The sequence below is a fragment of a genome, unplaced genomic scaffold (genome assembly GCF_019419815.1).
Source record: "Pyrus x bretschneideri cultivar Hongxiangsu unplaced genomic scaffold, Pyrus_bretschneideri_v1 Contig3, whole genome shotgun sequence".
In the NCBI taxonomy this organism is placed as follows: Eukaryota; Viridiplantae; Streptophyta; class Magnoliopsida; order Rosales; family Rosaceae; genus Pyrus; species Pyrus x bretschneideri.
Window position 1 is genome coordinate 8219229 of NW_025999612.1, and position 22888 is coordinate 8242116.

The 22888-nt window shown below is 35.7% G+C and overlaps 2 protein-coding genes and 1 pseudogene across 3 annotated transcripts; all 3 read left to right on the forward strand.

The window, feature by feature from the left end:
- The first annotated feature begins 440 nt into the window (after positions 1 to 440).
- On the forward strand, positions 441 to 3824 carry LOC103964052 (annotated as a pseudogene).
- A 336-nt stretch (positions 3825 to 4160) lies between these two features.
- LOC103964051 lies at positions 4161 to 6628 on the forward strand. 2 transcript variants are annotated; one of them, XM_009376935.3, is made up of 5 exons: positions 4161 to 4607; positions 5179 to 5529; positions 5683 to 5761; positions 6050 to 6143; positions 6231 to 6628. In XM_009376935.3, the coding sequence occupies exons 1-5, from the start codon at positions 4176 to 4178 to the stop codon at positions 6292 to 6294; spliced, it is 1020 nt and encodes a 339-aa protein (XP_009375210.2). In that variant the 5' UTR covers positions 4161 to 4175; the 3' UTR covers positions 6295 to 6628. The 2 variants fall into 2 exon arrangements, with proteins under 2 accessions (XP_009375210.2, XP_009375211.2); XM_009376936.3 differs by having other exon boundaries at positions 5179 to 5436.
- Positions 6629 to 7786: 1158 nt separating this feature from the next.
- Positions 7787 to 11107, forward strand: LOC103958029 (probable inactive purple acid phosphatase 27). The gene is made up of 11 exons (XM_009370253.3): positions 7787 to 8115; positions 8321 to 8412; positions 8596 to 8662; positions 8773 to 8895; positions 9085 to 9177; positions 9269 to 9398; positions 9486 to 9700; positions 9796 to 10001; positions 10088 to 10213; positions 10304 to 10607; positions 10693 to 11107. The coding sequence occupies exons 1-11, from the start codon at positions 7915 to 7917 to the stop codon at positions 10996 to 10998; spliced, it is 1863 nt and encodes a 620-aa protein (XP_009368528.3). The 5' UTR covers positions 7787 to 7914; the 3' UTR covers positions 10999 to 11107.
- Positions 11108 to 22888: the final 11781 nt, after the last annotated feature.

A 22888-nucleotide genomic window follows, 5' to 3' on the forward strand; every position in this document is an offset into this window, starting at 1 on the left:
CATAATTTACAAATTATATGATGTGTTACTAATAAAAAATAAGTATGTTAAAAATTTGATTTTTCTAACAGTACCTTTTAATTATACCTTGCTACCGTTTTTTCAAAAAAAATATATATATATATATTAACATAAAGAAGAGTAGGAAGAGTTCGAAACTATTTCAATTATTTAGATGAGGGACGGTTTATTTCAATTATTTAGGCTAGCGAGAGTTTCATATCTAATAAGTATTAGTGGAAACCTAACACTCTATCCACTAGAATATTAAATCAGACGCAATTAAATTCAATTTTATCCCTATGTTAAGGGACTTTACAGTTAGAGGGATTTCATTCGAGGTGCTCCTGCTAAGGAAGTCTCGAGCAATGAAAATTACCTAACTAAGAGTTTAAATTTGTTCTTTCAATTTAACCCTTTCGACTTCGAGGTGATATTGTATAAAACTTACAGTTATGGTGGTGCTTTTTCTAATTAAGAAGAAATTTCATAGTCTGACGTGGCGTCCTCCATCGCGCGCAAAACCCTATATCGCAAGCGGCTTTCGGCCGTTTCTGAAATCAAAACCACCAAAAACTCCGTCGGGCCTCCGACTGCGCCGCCTCACACGGTGTCAGCTCAGCTCCCCACAACCTTCCCTCCTCTGCAAAATACCCACAAAAATTAGTATACCAATCGCAAATGGCCGCCGTTGAAGAAATAGCAGAGAAAGAGAAAGCACCTCCTGAAGGAAAACCAGAAGCAGAGGAGGAAGAAGAAAACGAAGAGGAAGAGGGGATTTGGACGTCGGACTCGGGGTCGGAGACGCATTGGACTATTTGGACTCCAAGGACGACGACAGAGGAGTAGAAGGTGGCTTCACCATCAATTCACGGCGGCCCAATGCCCACGGCGGCCTTCATTCCCGCCCTGCTTCCTTGACCCTTCAGCCTCTCGCCAATCGCAACCAGAAGTTCACTACCCACATCCGAGCTTCGCCTTTGGAGGTACAAATTTTGCAAATTTAGAACTGGAGTTCAGTTGGGTTTGTGTTCTTGCTGTTGTAATTGTATGTAGGACTTCGAATTTCAAGTGGGTTTCGATTCTTAATTGTTGGGTTGTGATTCTGTCTATTTTTTGGTGCTGATTTTCTTGCAAAGTTGACGTCTTTGTTTCGGGTTTTGCGGTGTAGGAGTGGGAAGGGAGGTTGAATGTTGGAATGTCCAACTCTGTGACAACTGCCATTCGGGGAAGTGTTAGGGACATGGCGATTGGCAGAAGGAAAACTACTGAGAAAGCGGACTGTGCCACTGTTGAGCAGGTGAAAGACAACATTTTTCATTCATGGGTTTTCTTTAGTCATTCCAAATGTGTATTTTATCTTATTAGTTTTGTGATTGTGTATTATCTTGCTGCAGTGAATCAGTGATGATAACTATGTAATTAAGTTTAGCCCGATACTTGATTTAATCATGGAATTGTTCTTTCTTCTTGAACAGGCAAATGTGTATCACACAACAAAATCTGATGGTCAAGAAATGGCGATTAAAGTGTTCAAAACATCTATTCTGGTTTTTAAGTAAGTTTTCTGTGACACTTTGAGCTAGTCCCGTTGGCTAATTGATAAGATTGACAAGTTGGCCATGCAATCATAGAACATGCAGAAAGGAAAAAAAAGCTTTTCAGTTTTAAGGACGACCAGTTAGCATGCTGGATTCCATACGTGCGTTTATAGCAATAGATTTATAATATATCTTACTTGTTTGCCGGCCAAAAAATTTCAGGGACAGGGATAGATACGTACAAGGGGACTACCGATTCAGACATGGATACTGCAGGCGCAATCCTAGGAAAATGGTGCAGACATGGGTTGAGAAAGAAATGAGGGATTTGAAGAGGCAAGACAAACACAATTTTAAATATGAGTACTATTAATTCTTTGGTAACTAGCAGCACTAATTTAACCAAAACTTCTGTTTCAGTCCGATTAAAGCCTCTTGTTATAAAGCTGGTTTTATTGTGCTAACGAAAGTGAGATGGTCTCTGAAAATGCAGGCTAAAGGACAATGGAATTAGGTGCCCATCTACAGTTATTTTAAGACTTCATGTTCTAGTCATGGAATTCATAGGTATTTCTAATTTTAATGTGATTATGTGACATATTCTGACGGATTGGCATATCAATTTGATTTGCTAGTTAGAGTAACCTTGATTGATGTAGTCTATTACAGGGAAGTCAGGTTGGACAGCGCCTCGTCTGAAGGATGCTGCATTATCACTAGACAAGCTTCGAGAAGGTTATATGGAGGTGTGCCAAAATATTTGTGATATAATAATTTAAATACAAGAACCTATTGGCTAAGATAGTTCTATATGTTACTGGGAAACTTTTAATTGAATTAATTTTACACTAGCAAAAATGTTTTTTGTATTTGATATTTTCTTTGGGTACTAGAGTGATGACGGAGTAATTTTTTACCAGATGATTATTGCTATGCGAACAATGTATCAGAAGAGCAAACTGGTGCATGGAGACCTTAGTGAATACAACATACTTTACTTTGAGGTGAGTTGCACTTAACCACTTTGAAGTTGGAGCTTATTTTACATGATAGTATGCTATGTTCTTGTGTCATCCCTTCCTTTTTGGCAGGGTCGCTTGTACATTATCAACGTTTCTCAAGCAGTTGATTTGGACCACCCTCATGCCCTTGATTTCCTACGTGAAGATTGTGTCCATGTATCGGTAAGTTCTTCATACTGAGGTCACTTTCTAAAGTTCTGCATCCATTGCTTATGAAAAGTAGAAGTAATGCATTTGGTGTTTTGAGCTTACCAAGCATTTGTCGGCATACAGGATTTCTTCAGAAAACATGGTGTAGCTGTTATGACAATTCGCGAGCTCTTTGATTTTATAGTTGATCCAACAATTGCTGATGATGCGGTGGAGAGTTATCTCGATATGGTTTGATTTCTTCCATTTTGTTCTCAAATATTAAAGAATATAGGTCCGTACAAACAATAAATAAATAGATAAACAACTTAAATAAGATCTCTGTTTGACTGGCTGACTTCAGGTACAACAAAGGTTACGGCAAGAGGAGATACATCTGCAGAGGAGGAAATTGCAGGACTCTGTATTTGTACAGGTGATGACAATGTAACTATGTTTATTGAATGGCTTTGACTTTGCGTTTTTGCGTATTTGCGTGATTGTGGGCACCTAAACTTTTGAGATATTGATATATTTTTCTTCTCTTCTTTCCAGTCATACATTCCGAAGACATTAGATGACGTGAAGAATGCTGAGCAGGATGTAGTAAGGTTAACGAGCGGAGAGGACACTGGAGACATGTACTATAAAACGATTACAGGACTGAAGGAGGCACTTCCTCAAGGTCAACCAGCTCCATCGGAGAAAGAGCAGCAACAAGATGCTACTGCTGCAGAGCAGTCTGAAAATCCTGAGACTGAATCCGACTCTGATACAGATGAGGAGAACTCAAGTGACTCAGAAGGGCAGAGTTCCTCTTCCGAAACCAAGGCACAGGATCCTCTCGAAAAGAAAGCTGCTAGAAACGAGAACAAAAACAAAGTGAAAGAAGAGAAGAAACGAAAGAAAAAGATGGCCAAAGCACACAAGACCAGGTAGTTCTGCTTGGGATAACTATATAGAGCAATGGATGCAGTTATTGAGAAAGCATTCCAGAAATTTTGTTACAAAATTTAAATTAAGAAAATTGCTTAGCTTCCAACATGTACTCTTTTTATTTTTGCTAAGAATTAAGAACTACAACATATATTTTTGATATATGAGAAATATAATCCTTATTTTTTATTTCGTATGTCATCATGTTATACCATATAAAGTCTCACGTTCCTAGATGGAATTTGTGCGCCATGTTGGCGTCCCGTGCCGTGTCGTGCGTCTCGTCATATAGTATTGTATTATCAACATCAGACGTCATCATCATATAATATTGTATTATCGGTACCAGATGTAATGGTGACTGTACGAGTTGTTCTCCTCTTACACACGATCATTCTGCATTTAGCGGATCTTTTGGTCAACGTGATGGAAGTTTTAAATTGGTACAATTTAAATAGGGTATGAAAAGCTAAAACTACGATTCTGTGGCCTATTTTTGAAACTCAGCTCAACTCTTGGGGCTAAAATATGAATAAATAGAAAATAGATGTCACCGTTAAAACGACGTCGTTTCCACCCCCTGTTTTTAATTGCAGTTCACAGAAAGCTGCAAAAATTCGCAGCGCTGTCAGCTTCCGTTCTCTTCGCGGGAAGCAAAATGTCGAGCTCCGGTGACGAAACCCTAGCAGCGACACCACCAGCACCACCGCCAGCGGCAACCGAAGAAGAAGAAGCGGCGGCGGAACAGAGAGTTTCCGACACCGACAACGCCAGCGAGCAGTCCTCCCAGGAATGGGAGACCATGGCCCGAGCTTGGCTCTGCTCGTTTCCCGAGGCCAAGGCTGTCTCCATGGACGAGGTCGAAGCCTGGATCGACTCCAACTTCGATTTCATACCCCAAGGCATCAAATCCATGCCCCGGGCCGACCTCTGCCAACGCCTCATTGCCATTCAGAATTGCATGCGACTCCCCAGTCAGGTCCCAAATTCACCAATTCAGTTTCAAATTTTGATAATCCTTCGAATAAAAATTGGGTTTTTGTTAAAGGTGTAATCTATGTGTGATGAAGCTATTGGGATTAGAAAGATGAGATTTTTAGGCAAATTAGTGAAAGTTTTGGGTGCCTTCTGGCAGATTACTAGGCAAATGTGGTTATGGATAGAGTTAAAATGATCGGGCTTTTCGCTTATAAACCCATGATAAGGTTACACTTTGCGAAAGGCCACCTCGAACCCCATGCTTCAGAAAAATACTCTTTTTGGTTTGCAATGGAGAAAGGTAAGAACGGAATTTCGCAACTAAGAATCAATTAGAGCGTGGCGAGTAGATAGTTGAGGAGTTCTTTTCTCCAATTAAGCTCTTGTGTTTCTGCAAAACTTATAACTGTCATCGGTGTTTTTTCTAATTTACTAATCGATTTTGGGAAACACACCATTGATGTTTGAATTGATAATATTATTTAACTTGGCTTTGGTTTTCGATTTTAGGCTAATGCTCTTTTTGTATTATGCAGAAGTTTTGACATGGTTTCTGTAATGTTAAATGGCAGGAAGGAAAGGAAGAAAACCAAGGTGATGTTGATATTCCACATGCTCGATTTAAACGCACTGATCAGTGGAGACCGGTTTATATTTGGTTAGAATCGTTGGATAAAGATGACGTGGTTAAGTCCAAAGATATAGCAGACTGGCTAACTGAGAACCCGGATATCCAAGCAGAGTTGTGCTCTAGGCATTCTAAGTATCATTTGATGCACTACATCAAGAAGTGCCATATGAAGATATTGAAGAGGCGGGAAAAGAGGAAGGTATTGGATACTTCTTGTTTTAGCCCAATTACCCTAGAAAATTCCAAGCGTCCGTCTGAAGATGCAGATGCTTCTTCCATATGGACCACATCAGTAAGAATTGTTTGTCTCAGTAGTTTTTATTTCTTGCAATGGAGGATGCATCCACTAAATGATCATAATCTATTCAAAAGTTTCACTCGACTGCTATGTATTTCTGTATGCTGTTTAGATGGGTTACATGGTCATATTGCTCGTGTTGAGCAGGTTATCTTGCAGCCCGACACACCAGCCGCTCTAAAGGTTCACAAAGACGTGCAGATGAAACAAGAAGCTCCAGTGCCATGTATGGACCATTTTCTTTATAATCTAGGGAATATTTGAAAACCATTCTAATGGAATGATCGATGTGCTTGTCTTTTCGACAGCACATTCTCTAGTTTGGTTGCATTACGGAGAATGGAGCCATTGCCTAAAATTGAACAAAATAAACTGTTTAATGATCAAATAAACTCGGTTTAAAGGCTATTGATAGCTATATAGATTATATTAAATGCTATACAGGCTTTTGCATTTTTTTTCTTCTTAATTTTGTTATTTGACTCAAATTCTGTTGGTTTGATCTGCTTCCCAGCTCCACTATCTGTGTGCAATGCGTTTGTCAATGTACCTAAAGATAGTGATGCATTTGCGATGAAACGAAAGGAAGCAATTCAGAAATACGAGATGTAAGTCCACGATTGATGTTTTCTGCTGCATTTTATTCTCCAGAACATATTTCTGTTTGTTTACTAATTATTTTCATGTGGTTTCAGATTAGTGGAGCTGGAGAAGCTGCTTGCCCCCATCTTTTTAACGCGCGTAGATACGAATAAATGAAGGGAATGTGTAACACCAAGCTCGTGCCGGAGTCCTGCCAGCACTTTTGTAGTTCTGTAATGTAGCTAGAGCTTTGCTGGCTCATTACTAGTTTTTTTCGCTTTCAACTGATCCGAATGATAGTTCTTCTTAGGAAAAGAAGGTTCTAAAAGACGCTAAATGCTAGTTGGGCGGCGAGTTGGGGTCTAGCGTCTAGGCAGTTAGGGAGGGGCTAGGCGAATTTAAATAAATTTATTATATTTCATGTAAATAAGTGTCTGTGTATACTTAAAATATATGTAATTACATCATAAACTACAAAATAGAATGATATATATATATATATTAAGAAGAATTGGAACATAATGAAAACATGGGGAACTAGCATATAATGTGTGTTTATTTAAGTATTCAACAAGTCTCTTACAATTTATTAAAAAAAATAAAATGCAAAATGAAGTTATTTATTTTCTATTTAAGTGAGTCGCAACCTAGGCGGGTGCTTAGGTAGTTTAGGCGGGCATCTATACGGGTATAGACGCCCTTTCCTTAATTTTCAAACGCTTAAGCATTAATCGAGACGGTGACTAATCGTGTAGCGCCTAAGCTTAGGCGGCACTAGACGGGGATTTTTAGAACGGTGGGAAACCCGGATACTACTTCACTGAGATTATATATTTCCGTTGTAATTGTACTGACACTGCCTCTCCTAAATTAATGAATCATTAACCTTGACTTGCATTGGATTTTAATTTCGTCAACTGAAGAAGCTTGTGGTGCAAGAGCATGATACGGAGAATATGCTCTCATAAATCTACCTTTTTTATGTTTTTCAAAGTCTTCAAAGTCTACTTGTTCAAATGTGTAGACTAAGTTATTGCTTAGAAACTGCCGTGTGCTTGGTATGTGTTTACACTGGCTGCGTGCTTACCGACTTGGAAGCAGAAGTCATAAATTAGAATGATACCTGATTGTTCAAGTATGATATATGTGAAGAATCGAATTCATTCATTACATATCCGTTCTTATTTTATAGATTTGGATATACGAAAGAGTAATGCTAACGAGACTAAATTTTGAATTTAATCTAGTATTATCTTAAACGACAACAGTCCGGTCAATCGGCTATCTTTGCACTGCAAGATTCTTAAAATAGTTAATTAGCTATACAAGGTTAAATTTAATATTTAAAAATGTGATTGTTTATTACCTAAACAATAAGGAATATGGGTGAGACTCTGTTTTTGTATGTTTTTTAATTTTATATTTTATCCGACGATATTAAACTAAAAGAATTGAGAATTTTAGTTAAGTCAAACAAAGAGCCAACCGTAATATTGATATTAAACTCGCCATCCTCACAACTCAAATTTGAAACCTTCCACGTATAAGTAGAGAGAAATACTACTAAAACGCAGACAATTATTCACCGAAATAAATAATAAGAATCTTAGAAATGCAGCTTCTCTAGCTCACTCACGTGGTGCAGGCTTAACAATAAATTCAACACAAAAGTCGGCAATTTTAGTCAACAATTACGAAAGGCTAGAAAGAGGTAGAGACAAATTTGGCTGGCCTGCTAATGTACAAGATGGTTGAAAAATCAAGGATTAAACACTTGGGTCTCAGAAGTTTGGACAGATGGAGGGCTACAGCTTCTTGTCCGTCAAAGTTGTGTTGGTGTTGGTTTTGCTGGTGCAGTTCACAGCAGCTGATCACAGTCACAAGAAGCACGCCGGCGATGGGGTGCAGCCGCTGTCCAAGATTCAAATCCACCGAGCTGTTTACGACCTTCACGAAAATGCTTCCGTCAAAGCTTACCCTGTCCTTCTTGGCACCAAAGTATGTCAACCTGTATCTCTTCGCTATTAGCCCATACGTATATACATCGGGTATCCCGCTACATGAACAGCGGAGCGGAATCCCCTTATGAAGTTTCTCATATACATACATATACATATATACATATATATATATATATATATATATGTATGTATCTATATAATCTTCACGATGATTTTGGCTGAAAAATTCACTTTATGCTCAGGGGGAAGATTCTCAGTGGGTAACTATTGAAGTTGCAAGTCCGAAGCCTGCTGAAGATGATTGGTTGGCAGTCTTTTCTCCTGCAGATTTCAAGTAATGTCCATCTTGTTAACTCTTAATCTCCGTTGTTTTCAACATAATCCGTTTCTTGCAAGCGTAGGTGTAATCACATTGACTAGAGCGGATGCTTTCCCCATTGATTAGATTAATATAGAATGTCATACTTTCACACCAAAAAAAAATTAGTAGATTCACGAACTCAATCTTTTATGGCAGTTCATCGACTTGTCCACCTACCGACGATAGAGAAGTGGCTCCAAATATATGCTCAGCTCCGATAAAGGTTTGTGTTATTTCAAATTCATAGTCTCTCTTGGAATTTGAGGAAATTATAGCTCTTATTGTTCTCTAACCGTTGACCTGCGTACTGAAATCTTGATGTTCTCATTTCAGTACAGATTTGCCAATGATTCCAATGCTGGCTATACAAAAACGGGCAAAGCTTCTTTGAAGTTTCAGTTGATCAATCAACGGGCGGATTTTTCATTCGCATTATTCTCAGGCGGGCTGTCTACCGTGCGTTCATGTCCCTTCTCTTTCAGCTTTGCTTCATACAATATTAAATATCACTGTTTCAATATTTCAGCTAATTGATTGCTTTTGGAAAGACTAATCAAACTTCAAGTGTGTCGCCATTTTCGTGTGTTTCTTCACGCTAACTTTGACATTTCAAGTGTTGTCTAACTATATATCCACAAAATGCAGCCAAAACTGGTGGCAGTTTCTAATTCTATAAGTTTTGCTAATCCGAATGTACCCCTTTACCCGCGTCTTGCTCAAGGGAAGGACTGGAATGAAGTAAGTTTATATAATTTATCCACCACTTTCCTTTCTCATAAAAATCTGGACGGAAATTGAGTTATAATAATGTTCTTTTGTTCTTTTGCAGATGACAGTAACCTGGACAAGTGGCTACAACATCAACAAAGCTGTACCTTTTGTGAAGTGGGGTCTCAAGGGCGAAGCTCAAATTCGATCTCCAGCAGGAACACTGACTTTCCCTCGAGGAAGCTTGTGTGGTACGGATCATATGGTCAATCCAATTCATACAGATAATGCCAATCGAAACAAGAAAATTAATGTAAGAAAGTTCTTGTGATTCGCAGGTCCACCAGCACGAACAGTTGGTTGGCGGGATCCTGGTTTCATCCATACAAGTTTTCTAAAAGATTTGTGGCCAAACTCATTGTACACTTACAAGCTCGGTCATAAATTATCTAATGGTTCCTATATCTGGAGCAAGTCCTACCACTTCAAGTCATCACCATACCCGGGGGAGGACTCATTACAGCGCGTGGTTATATTTGGCGACATGGGAAAGGTAACATCAATAAAAATAAGAACTATCTGGCTTGGTGAATGTTCATATTATCAAGCTGAGTCATGAAAATTTACTTTTCGTTTCATAAATTTCAGGCTGAGCGTGACGGTTCAAATGAATACACTGATTATCAGCCCGGCTCACTCAATACTACAGATACACTGATAAAGGACTTAGATAACATTGACATAGTATTTCACATCGGAGATATTGTCTATGCCAATGGATACATCTCACAGTGGGATCAGTTCACGTCACAGGTGGAGCCGATTGCATCAAATGTGCCATATATGATTGCAAGGTTTGTTGCTCGATTTATCCTTGTTTCTGTGCATGTATGTATAAGTTCACATTTCCCTCTGAAACTCACATGAAGTGTTCTGACAGTGGCAATCACGAACGCGATGCACCAGGGACAGGATCCTTCTATGACCTCAATGATTCAGGCGGCGAATGTGGTGTCCTGGCGGAGACTATGTTTTATGTTCCTGCTGAGAACAGAGCGAAGTTCTGGTAAATAAACCAATTATTTTGCAAAAATAAAAGTATACCAATCATCTGATAAATTGGGTAGTTAAGCATATTGTAACTGTTCTTTTACAGGTATTCGACAGATTATGGGATGTTCCACTTTTGCATAGCTGACAGTGAGCACGATTGGAGGGAAGGCTCTGAGCAGTACAAATTCATTGAGAAATGCCTTGCGTCCGCAGACAGGCAGAAACAGCCTTGGCTGATATTTGCTGCTCATCGTGTTCTTGGTTATTCGTCCGCACAGTGGCAAGGTGGCGCATTTGGCGAGCCTATGGGAAGGGAAAGCTTGCAAAAGCTTTGGCAAAAGTACAAGGTGGACATTGCATTGTACGGTCATGTCCATAACTACGAAAGAACATGCCCCATTTACCAGGTAACGCACACAAAAGATTGTATTAACTAGAAATTGCACACATGTTGTATTCTGATCCTTCATCAATGACGTTCGTGTGCTGCAGAATCAGTGTGTGAATACAGAAAAGTCTCATTACTCGGGAACTGTGAATGGAACTATACATGTTGTTGTTGGTGGAGGAGGCAGCCACTTATCTGCTTTTGGCCCGGTGCAAACGAGTTGGAGCCTTTTCAGAGATTTCGACTTTGGCTTCGTAAAACTTACGGCATTTAACCACTCGTCGCTTCTGTTTGAGTACAAGAAGAGCAAGGATGGGAAGGTGTATGATTCCTTCACTATCTCAAGGGATTATAAAGATGTTTTGGCTTGTGTTCATGATGGCTGTGAACCAACTACTTTAGCTCCATGATGAACACTTTTTTCTGATCAACAAATGATGTATTCTTGACAAGAAATTGTGCATCGAACAATCGACAATGTATTCTTGAAGTATTATTGTATTTTGAAGGGGATTTCAAGCGCTTTCAGATAACTAAAACTGTATTTAAGACCGCGTATTCGTGAGTTTTTGGTAGAAAACGTTAAAATATGTTCAGTAGAAAAAGTCTTTTAAGTGTTTTTCAGTACATTTGGAGAAGGCGCTTCTCTAAGGAATTTCAGATCTAAAGGTCGCCACATTACAAAGTTAAATCGCTTAATTGGTATAACGACTGAAAGGTATCCATCCGAAATTTAGCCATCACATTACGTTACAGAACTTTAAAATCATTTGCTATGTCAAGTATTTCTGCATTTCTTGTTGACTCTTTACTATGTTCGTAATGGACGTGAATTGATGAAGTAAACCCTCTGCTATGTCCACTGTCTTGTCCGAAGCAAGCTCGCCTTCATAGTCACAGGATTGTCACAAATTCAGTTAATCAATGGTACTTTTAGAGACATGTCCAAGTCAATAAGTTGGCCTGTGATATGAATCTGACAAGCGCTATTGAACTTTTCGAAAAATTATGCAGATAAAAGAACAAAAAGATCACAATGAAGACGTTGCAGCGCAAGCGTGTCCATTGTATTTCCAGAGTGAGCAAGTCTCACTGTAACTGTGAAGAAAGGGTTCCAAGAGAGAAGAAAGAAATTTGCAAAATAGCAGCGATTTGTGACTCGAACGAGACATTAAGCTTGGGAGTAGCATTTCTTGCTAATGTCACACTGGACCAAACAGCCTACGTTAAGGATGTTTGGAAGGGAGGTTGCGGTTAGACTTTCTAGTGATCAAAGTAAACATATATAGAGATGCAGCACCTGATATGTCAAGACACTATGCAGCAAGGATCAAATACTTGCAAATGAAAGCGCGCTATTTCTGATATGTCAAGAACTCGTTAGTTTCGTAAGGTTTTGATGAGTTTTTGATAACTTACGTGACTTTTTTTTTGTCTCCTGTTTTGCAAGCTTAGACCACCTCCAACCTTGGAGTAAAATTTAAAAATTTTAACCTAGAAACAATTTTTCTCTTCCAACCCTTAGACCATCTCCAATGGTTGGACTAAAAGTCAAATTTTTTAGCCCGAAAAATTTAGCTTTTAGCCCAAAAACAACTTTTCTACTGCAATCATTCTACCCTAAAATTTTAGCCCGGGATTATTAAAGAATGAATTTAGTCTATTTTTTTTGTTAAATTAAATTTAAAAAAAAAATATGTAAACTATCGTAAATTAATTTTATGAACATTTTAATCTAAAAAAATTTAAATTCCGATAAATATTGGGTAGAGTCCACCCCGATTTCTGGGCTAAATTTCGGGGGGAATTTGGCATTGATTTAGCATTTAGCTCAAAACTTCCCCTTGGGTTGGAGTGTGTTTGGGGGGTAATTTGGCTTTTAGCCCACCATTGGAGTTGGTCTTATGGGTTAAATTTTTAGCCCGAGATTATTAAATAATGAATTTAGAATATTTTTTTTAAAGTAACTTTTAAGGAAAAAAAATTATGTAGAATATCCTAATTTAATTTTATGAACATTTTAGCCTAAAAATATTTAGATTCCGATAAATATTAAAAAAATCACTAAATCGGCTCCATGAAACTCGTGGAACACTACGAAAGAATATGAAACGGATAAAAAAAAAATTTTAATTACTTTAGCCATTGTATTATTTGAACCGTTAGATTTTTTTTTTTTTTTTTTTGTTACCGTTGAATTTGATCAAATTAGATTTTAGCCATCGAATTCAATGAATTTATAAATATAAAACTAAAAAAATATATACATATATGGTGGGCCAGCCCCCTAATCCAAAGGGAATCCCGGGCTAAATTTGCCTCGTAAATGAGTTTTGAATTTTAACTCATATTCACCCCAAGGGTTGGAGCAAATTGAGGTAAGTTAGAACCTAAAATTTGAGTTTCACTCTAAGGGTTGGAGTAGGTCTTAGAGAAGGTTGTGGGATGGCCTTTAAGCCATCATTTTATGCCTTCAAAAGATTGACGTATTGTCACACTTCCTTCGTTTATATTAGCTTCTTGCATTCAACACACATTGATGGTAAACTTGCCGGATGCTCCCCAATATAGCAAAGATATTGAAAGTCAAACGGGCCAAAGAGGACTTATCTTCTGATGCTGATTTTGATGCAATAGCGAGTGTGACCTTAAGGTAATATATAAATGTGTGATATTGTTTTTCTCGTTTTCTTGCTTCTTGTGGAAAAATGTAATTGATACTTCAAACACGTCATTCTGTACTACTTCTTACTTAAATTTATAAAGGAAAGCCAGGATCTGAATTCTTTTTCGAAGTACTGGAAACAATTTTTTTTTTACCTTGATGACAGATCTAGTGTCTATATGAAAAATTATTACTACAATGCAGGATCTATGTGTAACTGCTGCACGCCATCCGATTAAAGAGCTTTTGGAGAAGGAAAAAAAAGGTCGATCTTTCGTGTTTTTTCACCATTTTTTAACGTAACTTTAATCTTATATGTTTCACTGATGGCATGCAAGAGGTTGCTGCAGCCCTAGCAGAAGGTAAACCAGCTCCGGCTTGAGTGGGAGTGCTGATATCGGGCCTTTAAACATGGAAGACTTCAAATATGCTCATCAACGGCTAAAAAAAATGCATACCAAATATACCATTAGTACCATTTTCCTTGTTTCTTACATAAATTTGTGATCTGGAAATAGATAAGTGCTAGCGTTTCGACGGAATCCATGAACATGGCTGAGCTTGGCGAAGAGGGTTCAAGAAGAAAGAAAACCCTATCTTATGCAAACTCATGACCTCTCATGTCTGTCGAAACGTTAAAGTTGTTTCAATATAATATAAAATACCAAGCCAAATGCTTGGTGTGTAAGAGGCCACATGTGCCAATATAGAGTTAATTACCTCCCAGTCTAGACTTTATTGGAGCTGACATTTGAGTTTCGAAATTTGTAATTTTATTTCTTCACTTCTTTGCCAAAATTCCAACAATGTCGGCAGGTTGTGAAGAACATCTTCACGATAATTCGCTTTAGAGGACGTATGAGTTGAACATGTCTAAATCAGCTAAATTGAGTTTTTAAATTTCATAGATTTTTAATTAAAAATATATAAATTGTGATTTTTATGTTTTCTTCTCCTATTTCATTTTCATTCATATTTCGAATGAATCTAAAGAGAATCCTCATCCATTTCATCCCTCATTCCTTTCAATTATTCTCTCTCCTATTTTAACTGGCACTCCATCCAAACTCTAGTGACATATAAAAATTGAAAGGAAAAAAAAAATACAAGAAGCCTATAATAATTTCAACAAAAAAAAGTGACGATGGCAAGAGGAAGGGAGGAACATACACTGATGACACTTAAAAATTAGAGGTTGATTGATTTTTTTAATCTTGAGAACCAAGACGACGATGGCAAGAGATTGATTTCTTAATCTTTTTTTATTAATGAAAAAATCGTAGTATTTTTTTAATTTATGTGATTATCCGTCTCATTTGTCATAAAATTCTTCTTAATTGACGTGGATTATCCACCTTAATTGTTACATAAAATGGTATGAAATTGTGGTATATTTGAAATGGTAAGAGTAACATTACTTTTAAAAATTTACATTTATATAATGTTGCAGTCTTATTAGATTAGGAATATGATTGTGTAAATCCTAGTGTATTTAAGGATATATTGGAATATTCTCTAGAGTTAGATATTATCCTATTAAAGTTGTAATCATATTTAGGTAAGGAATTAAGCTTCTCTACTACTATAAATAAAGGCACAATGGGATGAAATAGAACATACCTCACAATTACACATCTCTCTCTTCTCTCTATGTGCCGCACCCTCTCTTTCTATGGACTTTATAATTGTTCAGTAAGTTATGTCTACAATATATATATATATAATTTTTCTACACTAAAAATAGTAGAAGAATTTGAATTTGAAACGCAATAATTTTTTTTCTTTCTAAAGTTAGAAATTTCATTAGATTAGAATGGTAACGTTTACATCAAAGAACAAAGTATTAAACAATCCCTCTGGCTCGGCTCAACCAGAGTTTAAAATTTCTTTGATACGGTTGACATTTCCATGAAAAATATGCAAAAAATCAGAGAAAGATATAGAAATGAGGGTTGAAGTCTAAACTTCGCTTCACATTGTTAATTAATCTAAAATAAGCATATATTGCTGATATTTCTGACATATTTATTACATATTGGAGAAAATTTTATATTTCCTCGAAATCAATGTTTGACAAACCCTAAAATTTTATTGTTAAATTTCCATCATTTCTATTGATAGCAACCGATATCGATATAGATATCGATATTCAATATTTAGTATATTTATAAATATTTTCATAAATTTACATATCGATATTTTTACTAATACAGATATTTTAAACATCGAGCTCAACACAATCCCCTTCCTAAAGGCCATCCTCCCTCGAAACAACTGTAGAAGCGGAGACAAGTTAATTATCCACGTTTGTGAAGTAACTGACAGACTTTTAGTTTCGCGGGCCAAAGTTTCTTCGGACAAGAGCTGCGGAGCATATATCACAAGATATGCTGTGATCACTGTACATATTAGATCACGATTTCGTTTTTTTCCATATAAAAAAATAATTTCTTTGTGTCCTATTTGCAGTAAGGATAAGATATCCAGAAATGCTAAATTCCAAAAGTTAACATGTTTTTTGCCCTTTCGGTATATATATTGGGACAAGATGGAATTATTTTTTCATAAAAAAATAATTTCTTTGTGTCCTGTCTGGAATTGTTTAGATTTCGAAAGTCACAACATGTTTTTAGCACTTTCGGTATATATTAGGACCATCTTCAACCCTAATGCTAAATTCCAAATAAGGAAATGCGAAATGCTAAAACTATTTTAGTCTTTTTTTTCTTTCTTAACATTTAAAAAATATATATATATGTTATACAAGTAATCTTAGTTTTTTTTTATGAACATTTTAATTTAAAAGTTGTAAAATTTTGACAAATATGAAATTTACTAAACCATCCATTGGCACACAAATTACATTTAAATTCTTTTTAGACACAAAACGCATGAAAAACAATTATGAAAGGCACCAAATACATGACACACGACAAGAGGATTGGAGACGGTTTGGATGGGCGAGAGCAGAAATATGGGGAAGAAAAATAAAAAAAAAAATGCAACCGTTGGATCACGATGGTCACCTGATATGGATCGTTGATTTCAGAGTCAAAAATTCAAAGAGGCAGACAACTACTTTCTTTTGTGGCCTGCTAGTTTTTATGGTCGAGATGAATTTTGATGTGACCTTGACATTATTATTTTGGAGACCGAAAAAATATTAGGACATGTTTAGTTATAACATATATGAATTTAAATTATTCTGATTTTTAAATTTCCTGCGTTTAGTCTAAAATATAGGTAAAGGAATCATTTTATTCTTTAATTTTTTTTCTACGTTTACTTATACGTAAGAAATCGAAGGAGTATAAGTTTGTTATTGAAATTCGTAATCAAATACTTAAACATTAGGAATTAGATCGACAAGGAGGGACTAGTTGATTTGATTTCCTTTTCATACTTCTTCTATTTTTAATCTCTCTAATTCTTTCATTTTCTCATTTATGTTAAGTAAACATGTATTTGGGATTGCAATCTTTGAAATCTCCACAAATATGAACTGGGGAGCGAAGCTGTCGCTTCTCGTTCTCGTTGGTTGGTATAGGCCCACTTTTTTAATTTATAAGCAAATGTAATCCCATACTCTTTATTGCTTCATGTTGTGTTTCGGACTTGGTTTAGGCCAGTTGACAATAGTAATATATCCATTTTCTAATATATGAGTTTGAAACTCTCTTTTTGTTGAATGTAATTTAGAATTGTTTTGTGAACAAAGAAATTTTGACCAAGGAAATGGTTTGTAACTTAAGTGATTAAGTGCATTACTACTACATATGGTCTTAGGTCCAATTTCAACCTCCCCCAATACGGTTTGTATAGAAAATGAAAACCTTCGCAAAAGTATCAAACAAAAACAATGACTTGTAATTCATGTAATTAAGAGCAAATGCCTCGCACCCAAAGTTCAATATTATGTTCGATTTATCCTCCTCAATATTTGCTTGTATAATAGATAGAAGAAGGAAAAATAAGGATTTTTATCACAAATAATTTCTGAAATTGTCATATATCATCACTTTGGTCCCTCAATTTGAAAATCAATTAATATCGCCCCTAAATTTGAGTACTGCACTTTAATGTAGTATCTACCTGTCCAAATCCGTCAAATTTTCTATTAGTTTGCTGATGTGGCAAAAACTCACACAACCAATATACCTAAAAGATTTCACTTGTTTGTAGTTAAAAAAACAATTAGAACCAAATAAATAAATAAAAATAAAAAAAAAAACCCAACCACATCTTCTTCGCCCCCTCCGCCCATTTGCCACACCCATCCACCCCAAGCGAGTCACACCCCGTCGACGACATGGGAGAGGAGGGAGCTCAAAGCAAATTTTGAGCTACCCAGAATTGGTTGGTGCAACTGGGTTGGTGGGTATTTGAATCCATTTAATGGCGTGCTCTATTTGGCAGTGTGGGGATTTGAATTATAGGCACGCATTATCTGCAAAATGAGCTCAGCTCCCTTCAAACCTTCAAGCTTCAATCTTAAATCTTAAATCTTTAATGGCAGAATGGTAAAATGAAAGAAGCCCAGGAGAGAAAAAAAGGAAACAAAAGAACCCAAATGCTAGATTGGGTAATGACGAGGCAAAGGCGCTGAAGAGGGGAAAATAGCGCGGGCAAAAATCATAGCTAGAGTTGAAGATAAACAGAGCATTTGTAATTAATTGAAACCTTGAAGTCTGTTGCAATAGAGGTAGAGAGAGAAATATGCAAATTGCGAAGCAAAGACGGAGAGATTGACTGCAAGCCTCACAGGTAGCTCAACGGCATAACCGCCACCGGGGTGGCGGGTGAGTGTGGCAGATGGCGGATTGGGCTGGGGTGATATGGCTGGTATGGTTTTTGCTTTTCAATTTAAATTTTAATTCATTACCAAAAAAAAAATTATTTTACTTGGTTTATAATTGTTTTTCAAACTTTAAAAAAGATTTTTTTTGCCATGTCAGCGATTTAACAAAAAATTTGAAGATTTAGACGATAGAGATTACATTGATGTGTGGTAGCCAAATTCAAGGACGAAATTTATAGATTTCGAAATTGAGAGACTACAATAATGAGTTTGGTCAATTTCAATAAATATTTATGATAAAAACTCGAAAAATAAACATCATAACCAAAACCGAAAACAGCATCAAGCATAATTGTAGCAAAAGAAGCCATAAAAAGTAACAAAAAGTTTCAAAGCAAATTAAAAGTAAAGGCATATAATTTCTTTTCAATCAAACAATATCGTTAGTGAATTAGGTAGTTAAATGTTAAGGAGAAAAAAAATCGATAGAGATCAACTTCGTACCAAAGTGCTTAAACATTATTACTTTCCATCATTGCCATAAAGTGTCACTTGCAACTGCAAGCAAAGGCATATATGCATTAGTACTACATGGGACACAAAGGAAGGTTATAACTAGTCAAAGATAGGAAAAGAGTTCACTAATTATGGTTTTGTTTGTCATTAGTTGATGTAAAGGGGATTAGGATTCTTTCCCTTCCTCTTTCAATCTTCTTCTATCCTCTCCTCTCACATTCTCTATTTTGTCTTTCTTTTTCTATAAAAAATTAATATAAATAGGTGTAGGATAATGTTTCGTTCAATTATGAACTATCCCTACAGTCGAACACAATTTTAAAACATTGTCAACCATAAGAGATTTGGATTTTGGAGGTGGGAAAGGGATCCTCTCCGGATCCCTTCCACCAAGTTCACCTATCCGGACCCTTGAAATTTGATCCGACGACTAAAGTTATTGTAACTTTTAAAGGGGTTCTCTGTTTGTAGTCGTTGAATCAAATTTCAAGAGCCCAGATAAGTGGACTCAGTGGATTTGATGAAAGGGATTTGAAGGTGATCAATGCAAACAAAAATAGAGTATTATTATAATTACAGAGCCTTAATCCAAAGGGATATTCATTTTTTGGTAAAAGTAGGGACTAATTGTGGGGCCCTTATAGATCGAACTTCAATAATTTAGATCATCTATTATTGAAGTCTTCACTCAGATATCATTTTTGTAAAAAAATCAATTCAATCCAAAACCATTTATTCATTTGATTGCCCTTATGAAATTTCAATGTTTATTGGAACATAATGTTCGTTAATTTCTTTGAACTAAATTAGGTGTCTCAAACATTTTCGATCTGGCTAATATTTTGCAAAGATGATCCATAAAGTGCAACTTGAAAAATAGACGGTTCAGATCGTTGAAGTTTAATGTGGGGTGAGCTCCACAACTAGTCTCTATTTTTACCAAAAAATGGGAATACCTTTGAATAAAGGGCCTAATTATAATTATTGTAAGTGGGGATTTGCTTAAGTGAGTTGGGATTTCTTTTCCAATTATTACTTTTCGAGATCAAACTATCTTCTTTTCTTTTGGGATGTAATATCCACACATTTTTTTTTACTTCTTACATATCTTTTTAATTTTTTATTGTCAGATCAGATGAATTGAAAAAAATCAAATGACACAATTAACAAAAAGTGTGTAAGAAGTAAAAACGAGTGTGTGAATTGCACAACCCTTTCTTTATATCTAGTTTAGATTAGTCGTATCACTTATAAATCTTAAATCTTTAATGGTAGAATGGTAAAATGAAAGAAAGCCAGGAGAGAAAAAATGGAAAACAAAAGAACCCAAATGTTAGATTGGGTAATGAGGAGGCAAAGGCACTGAAGAGGGTAAAAGGGCGCGAGCAAAAATCTTAGCCAGAGTTGAAGATAAACAGAGCATTTGTAATTAATTGAAACCTTGACGTCTGTTGCAATAGAGGTAGAGAGAGAAAGGTGCAGATTGCGAAGCAAAGACAGAGAGACTGACTACAAGCCTCACAAGTAGCTCAACAGCATAACCGCCACCGGGGTGTGGCTAGGCTTGGGGGGTGGCGGGTGAGCGTGGCAGATGGCGAATTGGGCTGGATTGGTTTTTGCTTTTCAATTTAAATTTTAATTCATTACAAAACAAAATTATTTTACTCGGTTTTTAATTGTTTTTTTAACTTTAAAAAAGATTTTTTTGCCACATCAGCGATTTAACAAAAAATTTGACGAATTTAGACGGTAGGGGCTACATTGATGTGTGATAGTCAAATTCAAAGACGAAATTTATTGATTTTGAAAATGAAGGACTACGATGATAAGTTTGGTCAATTTCAAGAAATATTTATGATAAAAACTCAGAAAATAAACTTCATGGCCAAAACCCAAAACAGCATCAAACATAATTGTAGCAAAAGAAGCCATAAAAAGTAAGAAAAAGTTTCAAAGCAAATTAAAAGTAAAGGCATATAATTTCTTTTTAATCAAATAATATCGCTAATGAATTAGATAGTTAAATGCTAAGGAGAAAGAAAATTGATAAAGATTAAATTTGTATCAAGATGCTTAAACATTATTACTTTCAATCACTACTGTAAAGCGTAACTTGCAACTACAGGCAAAGGCATATATGCATTTGTACTAAATGGGACACAAAGAAAGGTTATCGCTAATCAAAGATGGGACAAGAGTTCACTAATTATGGTTTTGTTTGTCCTAGTTGCTCCCAGGAGGGTGTGTCGATATTTTAAGTCATAAATAGGTGTAGGATAATGTTTCATTCAATTATGAACTGTCCCTACAATCGAACACAATTTTAAAACATTGTCAACCATAAGAGATTTGGATTTTAGAGGTGATCAATGCAAACAAAAATAGAGTATTATTATAATTACACAGCCTTAATCCAAAGGGATGTTCATTTTTTGGTAACAGTGGGGACTAATTGTGGGGCCCTTATACATCGAATTTCAATAATTTAGACCGTTTATTATTTAAGTTTTCATTCAAAAATCATCTTTGCAAAAAAAATTAATTTAATCTAAAACTATTTACTCATTTGATTGCCATGATGAAATTTCAATGTTTATTAGAACATAACGTTCGTCAATTTCTTTGAATTAAATTAGATGCCTCAAACATTTTCGATTTAGCTAATATTTTACAAGGATGATCTATAAAGTGTAACTTGAAAAATACACGGTTCGAATCGTTAAAGTTTGACGTAATGTGGATTTCACAACTAGTCCCCTTTTTACCAAAAAAATAGGGATCCCTTTGATTATAATGGGAACTTAACGAAAACTTTCGGTACTATTCACTTTAATGAAAACCATATTTTTACACTAAAAAGTCAATAATGGTACTATTCACTTTACTCTATATTTTATCCTTATTATTAAAACTCAAAATTTTCAAACTATTTTCATTAGTTTTTCTTTATAATTATTGTAAGTGGTGGATTTGCTTTAGTGAGTAGGGATTTCTTTTCCAATTCTTACTTTTTGAGTTCAAACTGTTTTCTTTTCTTTTAGGGTGTAATATCCATTCACGTCTTTTTATTTCTCACATATTCTTTTAATTTTTAATTGCTAGATCAGATAAATTAAAGAAAAATCAAATAACACAATCAATAAAAAGTGTGTAAGAAATTTAAAAAATGAAAAAGTGTTTGAATAGGACACCCCTTTTTTCATATCTAGTGTAGATTAGTCGTATCACTTATAAAAACGTGTCAGTATTAAAGAACTATTGTCATGTCTATTGACTTGAAATGTGTTGGAATGGATATCAAGGGATGAGAAATGATTTTTACACATTTTTTTAAGCTGCTTTTACACGTTTTTATTTAATTATTATCGTTAATTTTCATTTGATTTATTTAACATGATAATTATAAATAATAAAAGCATAAAAGCTACAAATTTGTTTTTTTGAAAATCACTTCTCTTAACCTGTTTCGCTTCCCAACTTATGTTTGCTAACATAAGATATTGGTAGCATCACGATTCTTTGCTATCCTTGCATTTACTTCATACCAAAAAAAAAAAAAAAAAGAAATTTATGTAGCTCTCAGCCTCTCAATCTCATATATGTAAACACGTAAACTAATACTTGAAAAACTAAAAATTAGATTGAGTAGGTAGGAAAGTTTGACCATGATCTAATTCTGCAGCCAAGGACTCTCATGACTTTTTATTTTTCAAAAAAGAGAAATGTTAAGAAGGCAAAGTGAAACTCTTCTCTACCATCTTACAATTTAACGTTAGTTTTCATACTGATATTATAAAATATTATGTCAAAACATAAAGTAACATAAGGTTGTAGGCAATTATACTTTTTAGAGACTTTTCTTGCCATTTCATTTCAACAAAAAAACATATCATATGTGCCCTAAATTCTCACGTGGTAGTATTGTAGTATTGCAGACTTACAGGGGATGAGGATCCTCTTCGGATTTTCTTTGTGGAAATCCTAGGGATTTTCATATCATAACTGTTCATAGTACATCGTGCGGTCAGTTTTCATTAGATACTATTTGTGTTTAATTTTAAATAAATAAATAAATTTTAAATAATTTATAACTGTACGATATAAGATAACGGTTATGATTGTATAATGTTGCATGTCCGTTCCTCCAGGTATCGTTTGGTATGCAAACGGGACGGGACGGAACGGAATGAGACGGACGAGACGGATAGGACGGAACGGAACGGAGTGGGAGTAAAGATGCCCTCGGATGGAAACAAGGAGGAAGAAGAAGCAGACGGAGAGGTTATAATTTTGTGTTCTACGGATGTGGAACGAGTCGTTC

Bases quoted from the DNA above. Each gene is read 5' to 3' on its own strand.
- LOC103964051 (XM_009376935.3), top strand. From the start codon at position 4,176: ATGTCACCGTTAAAACGACGTCGTTTCCACCCCCTGTTTTTAATTGCA. The intron at 4,608-5,178 runs GTCCCAAATTCA...GTTAAATGGCAG, and splicing joins GCATGCGACTCCCCAGTCAG to GAAGGAAAGGAAGAAAACCA. The intron at 5,762-6,049 runs GTATGGACCATT...TCTGCTTCCCAG, and splicing joins ACAAGAAGCTCCAGTGCCAT to CTCCACTATCTGTGTGCAAT.
- LOC103958029 (XM_009370253.3), top strand. From the start codon at position 7,915: ATGGAGGGCTACAGCTTCTTGTCCGTCAAAGTTGTGTTGGTGTTGGTT. The intron at 8,663-8,772 runs GTTTGTGTTATT...TTCTCATTTCAG, and splicing joins TATGCTCAGCTCCGATAAAG to TACAGATTTGCCAATGATTC. The intron at 8,896-9,084 runs GTGCGTTCATGT...CACAAAATGCAG, and splicing joins TCTCAGGCGGGCTGTCTACC to CCAAAACTGGTGGCAGTTTC.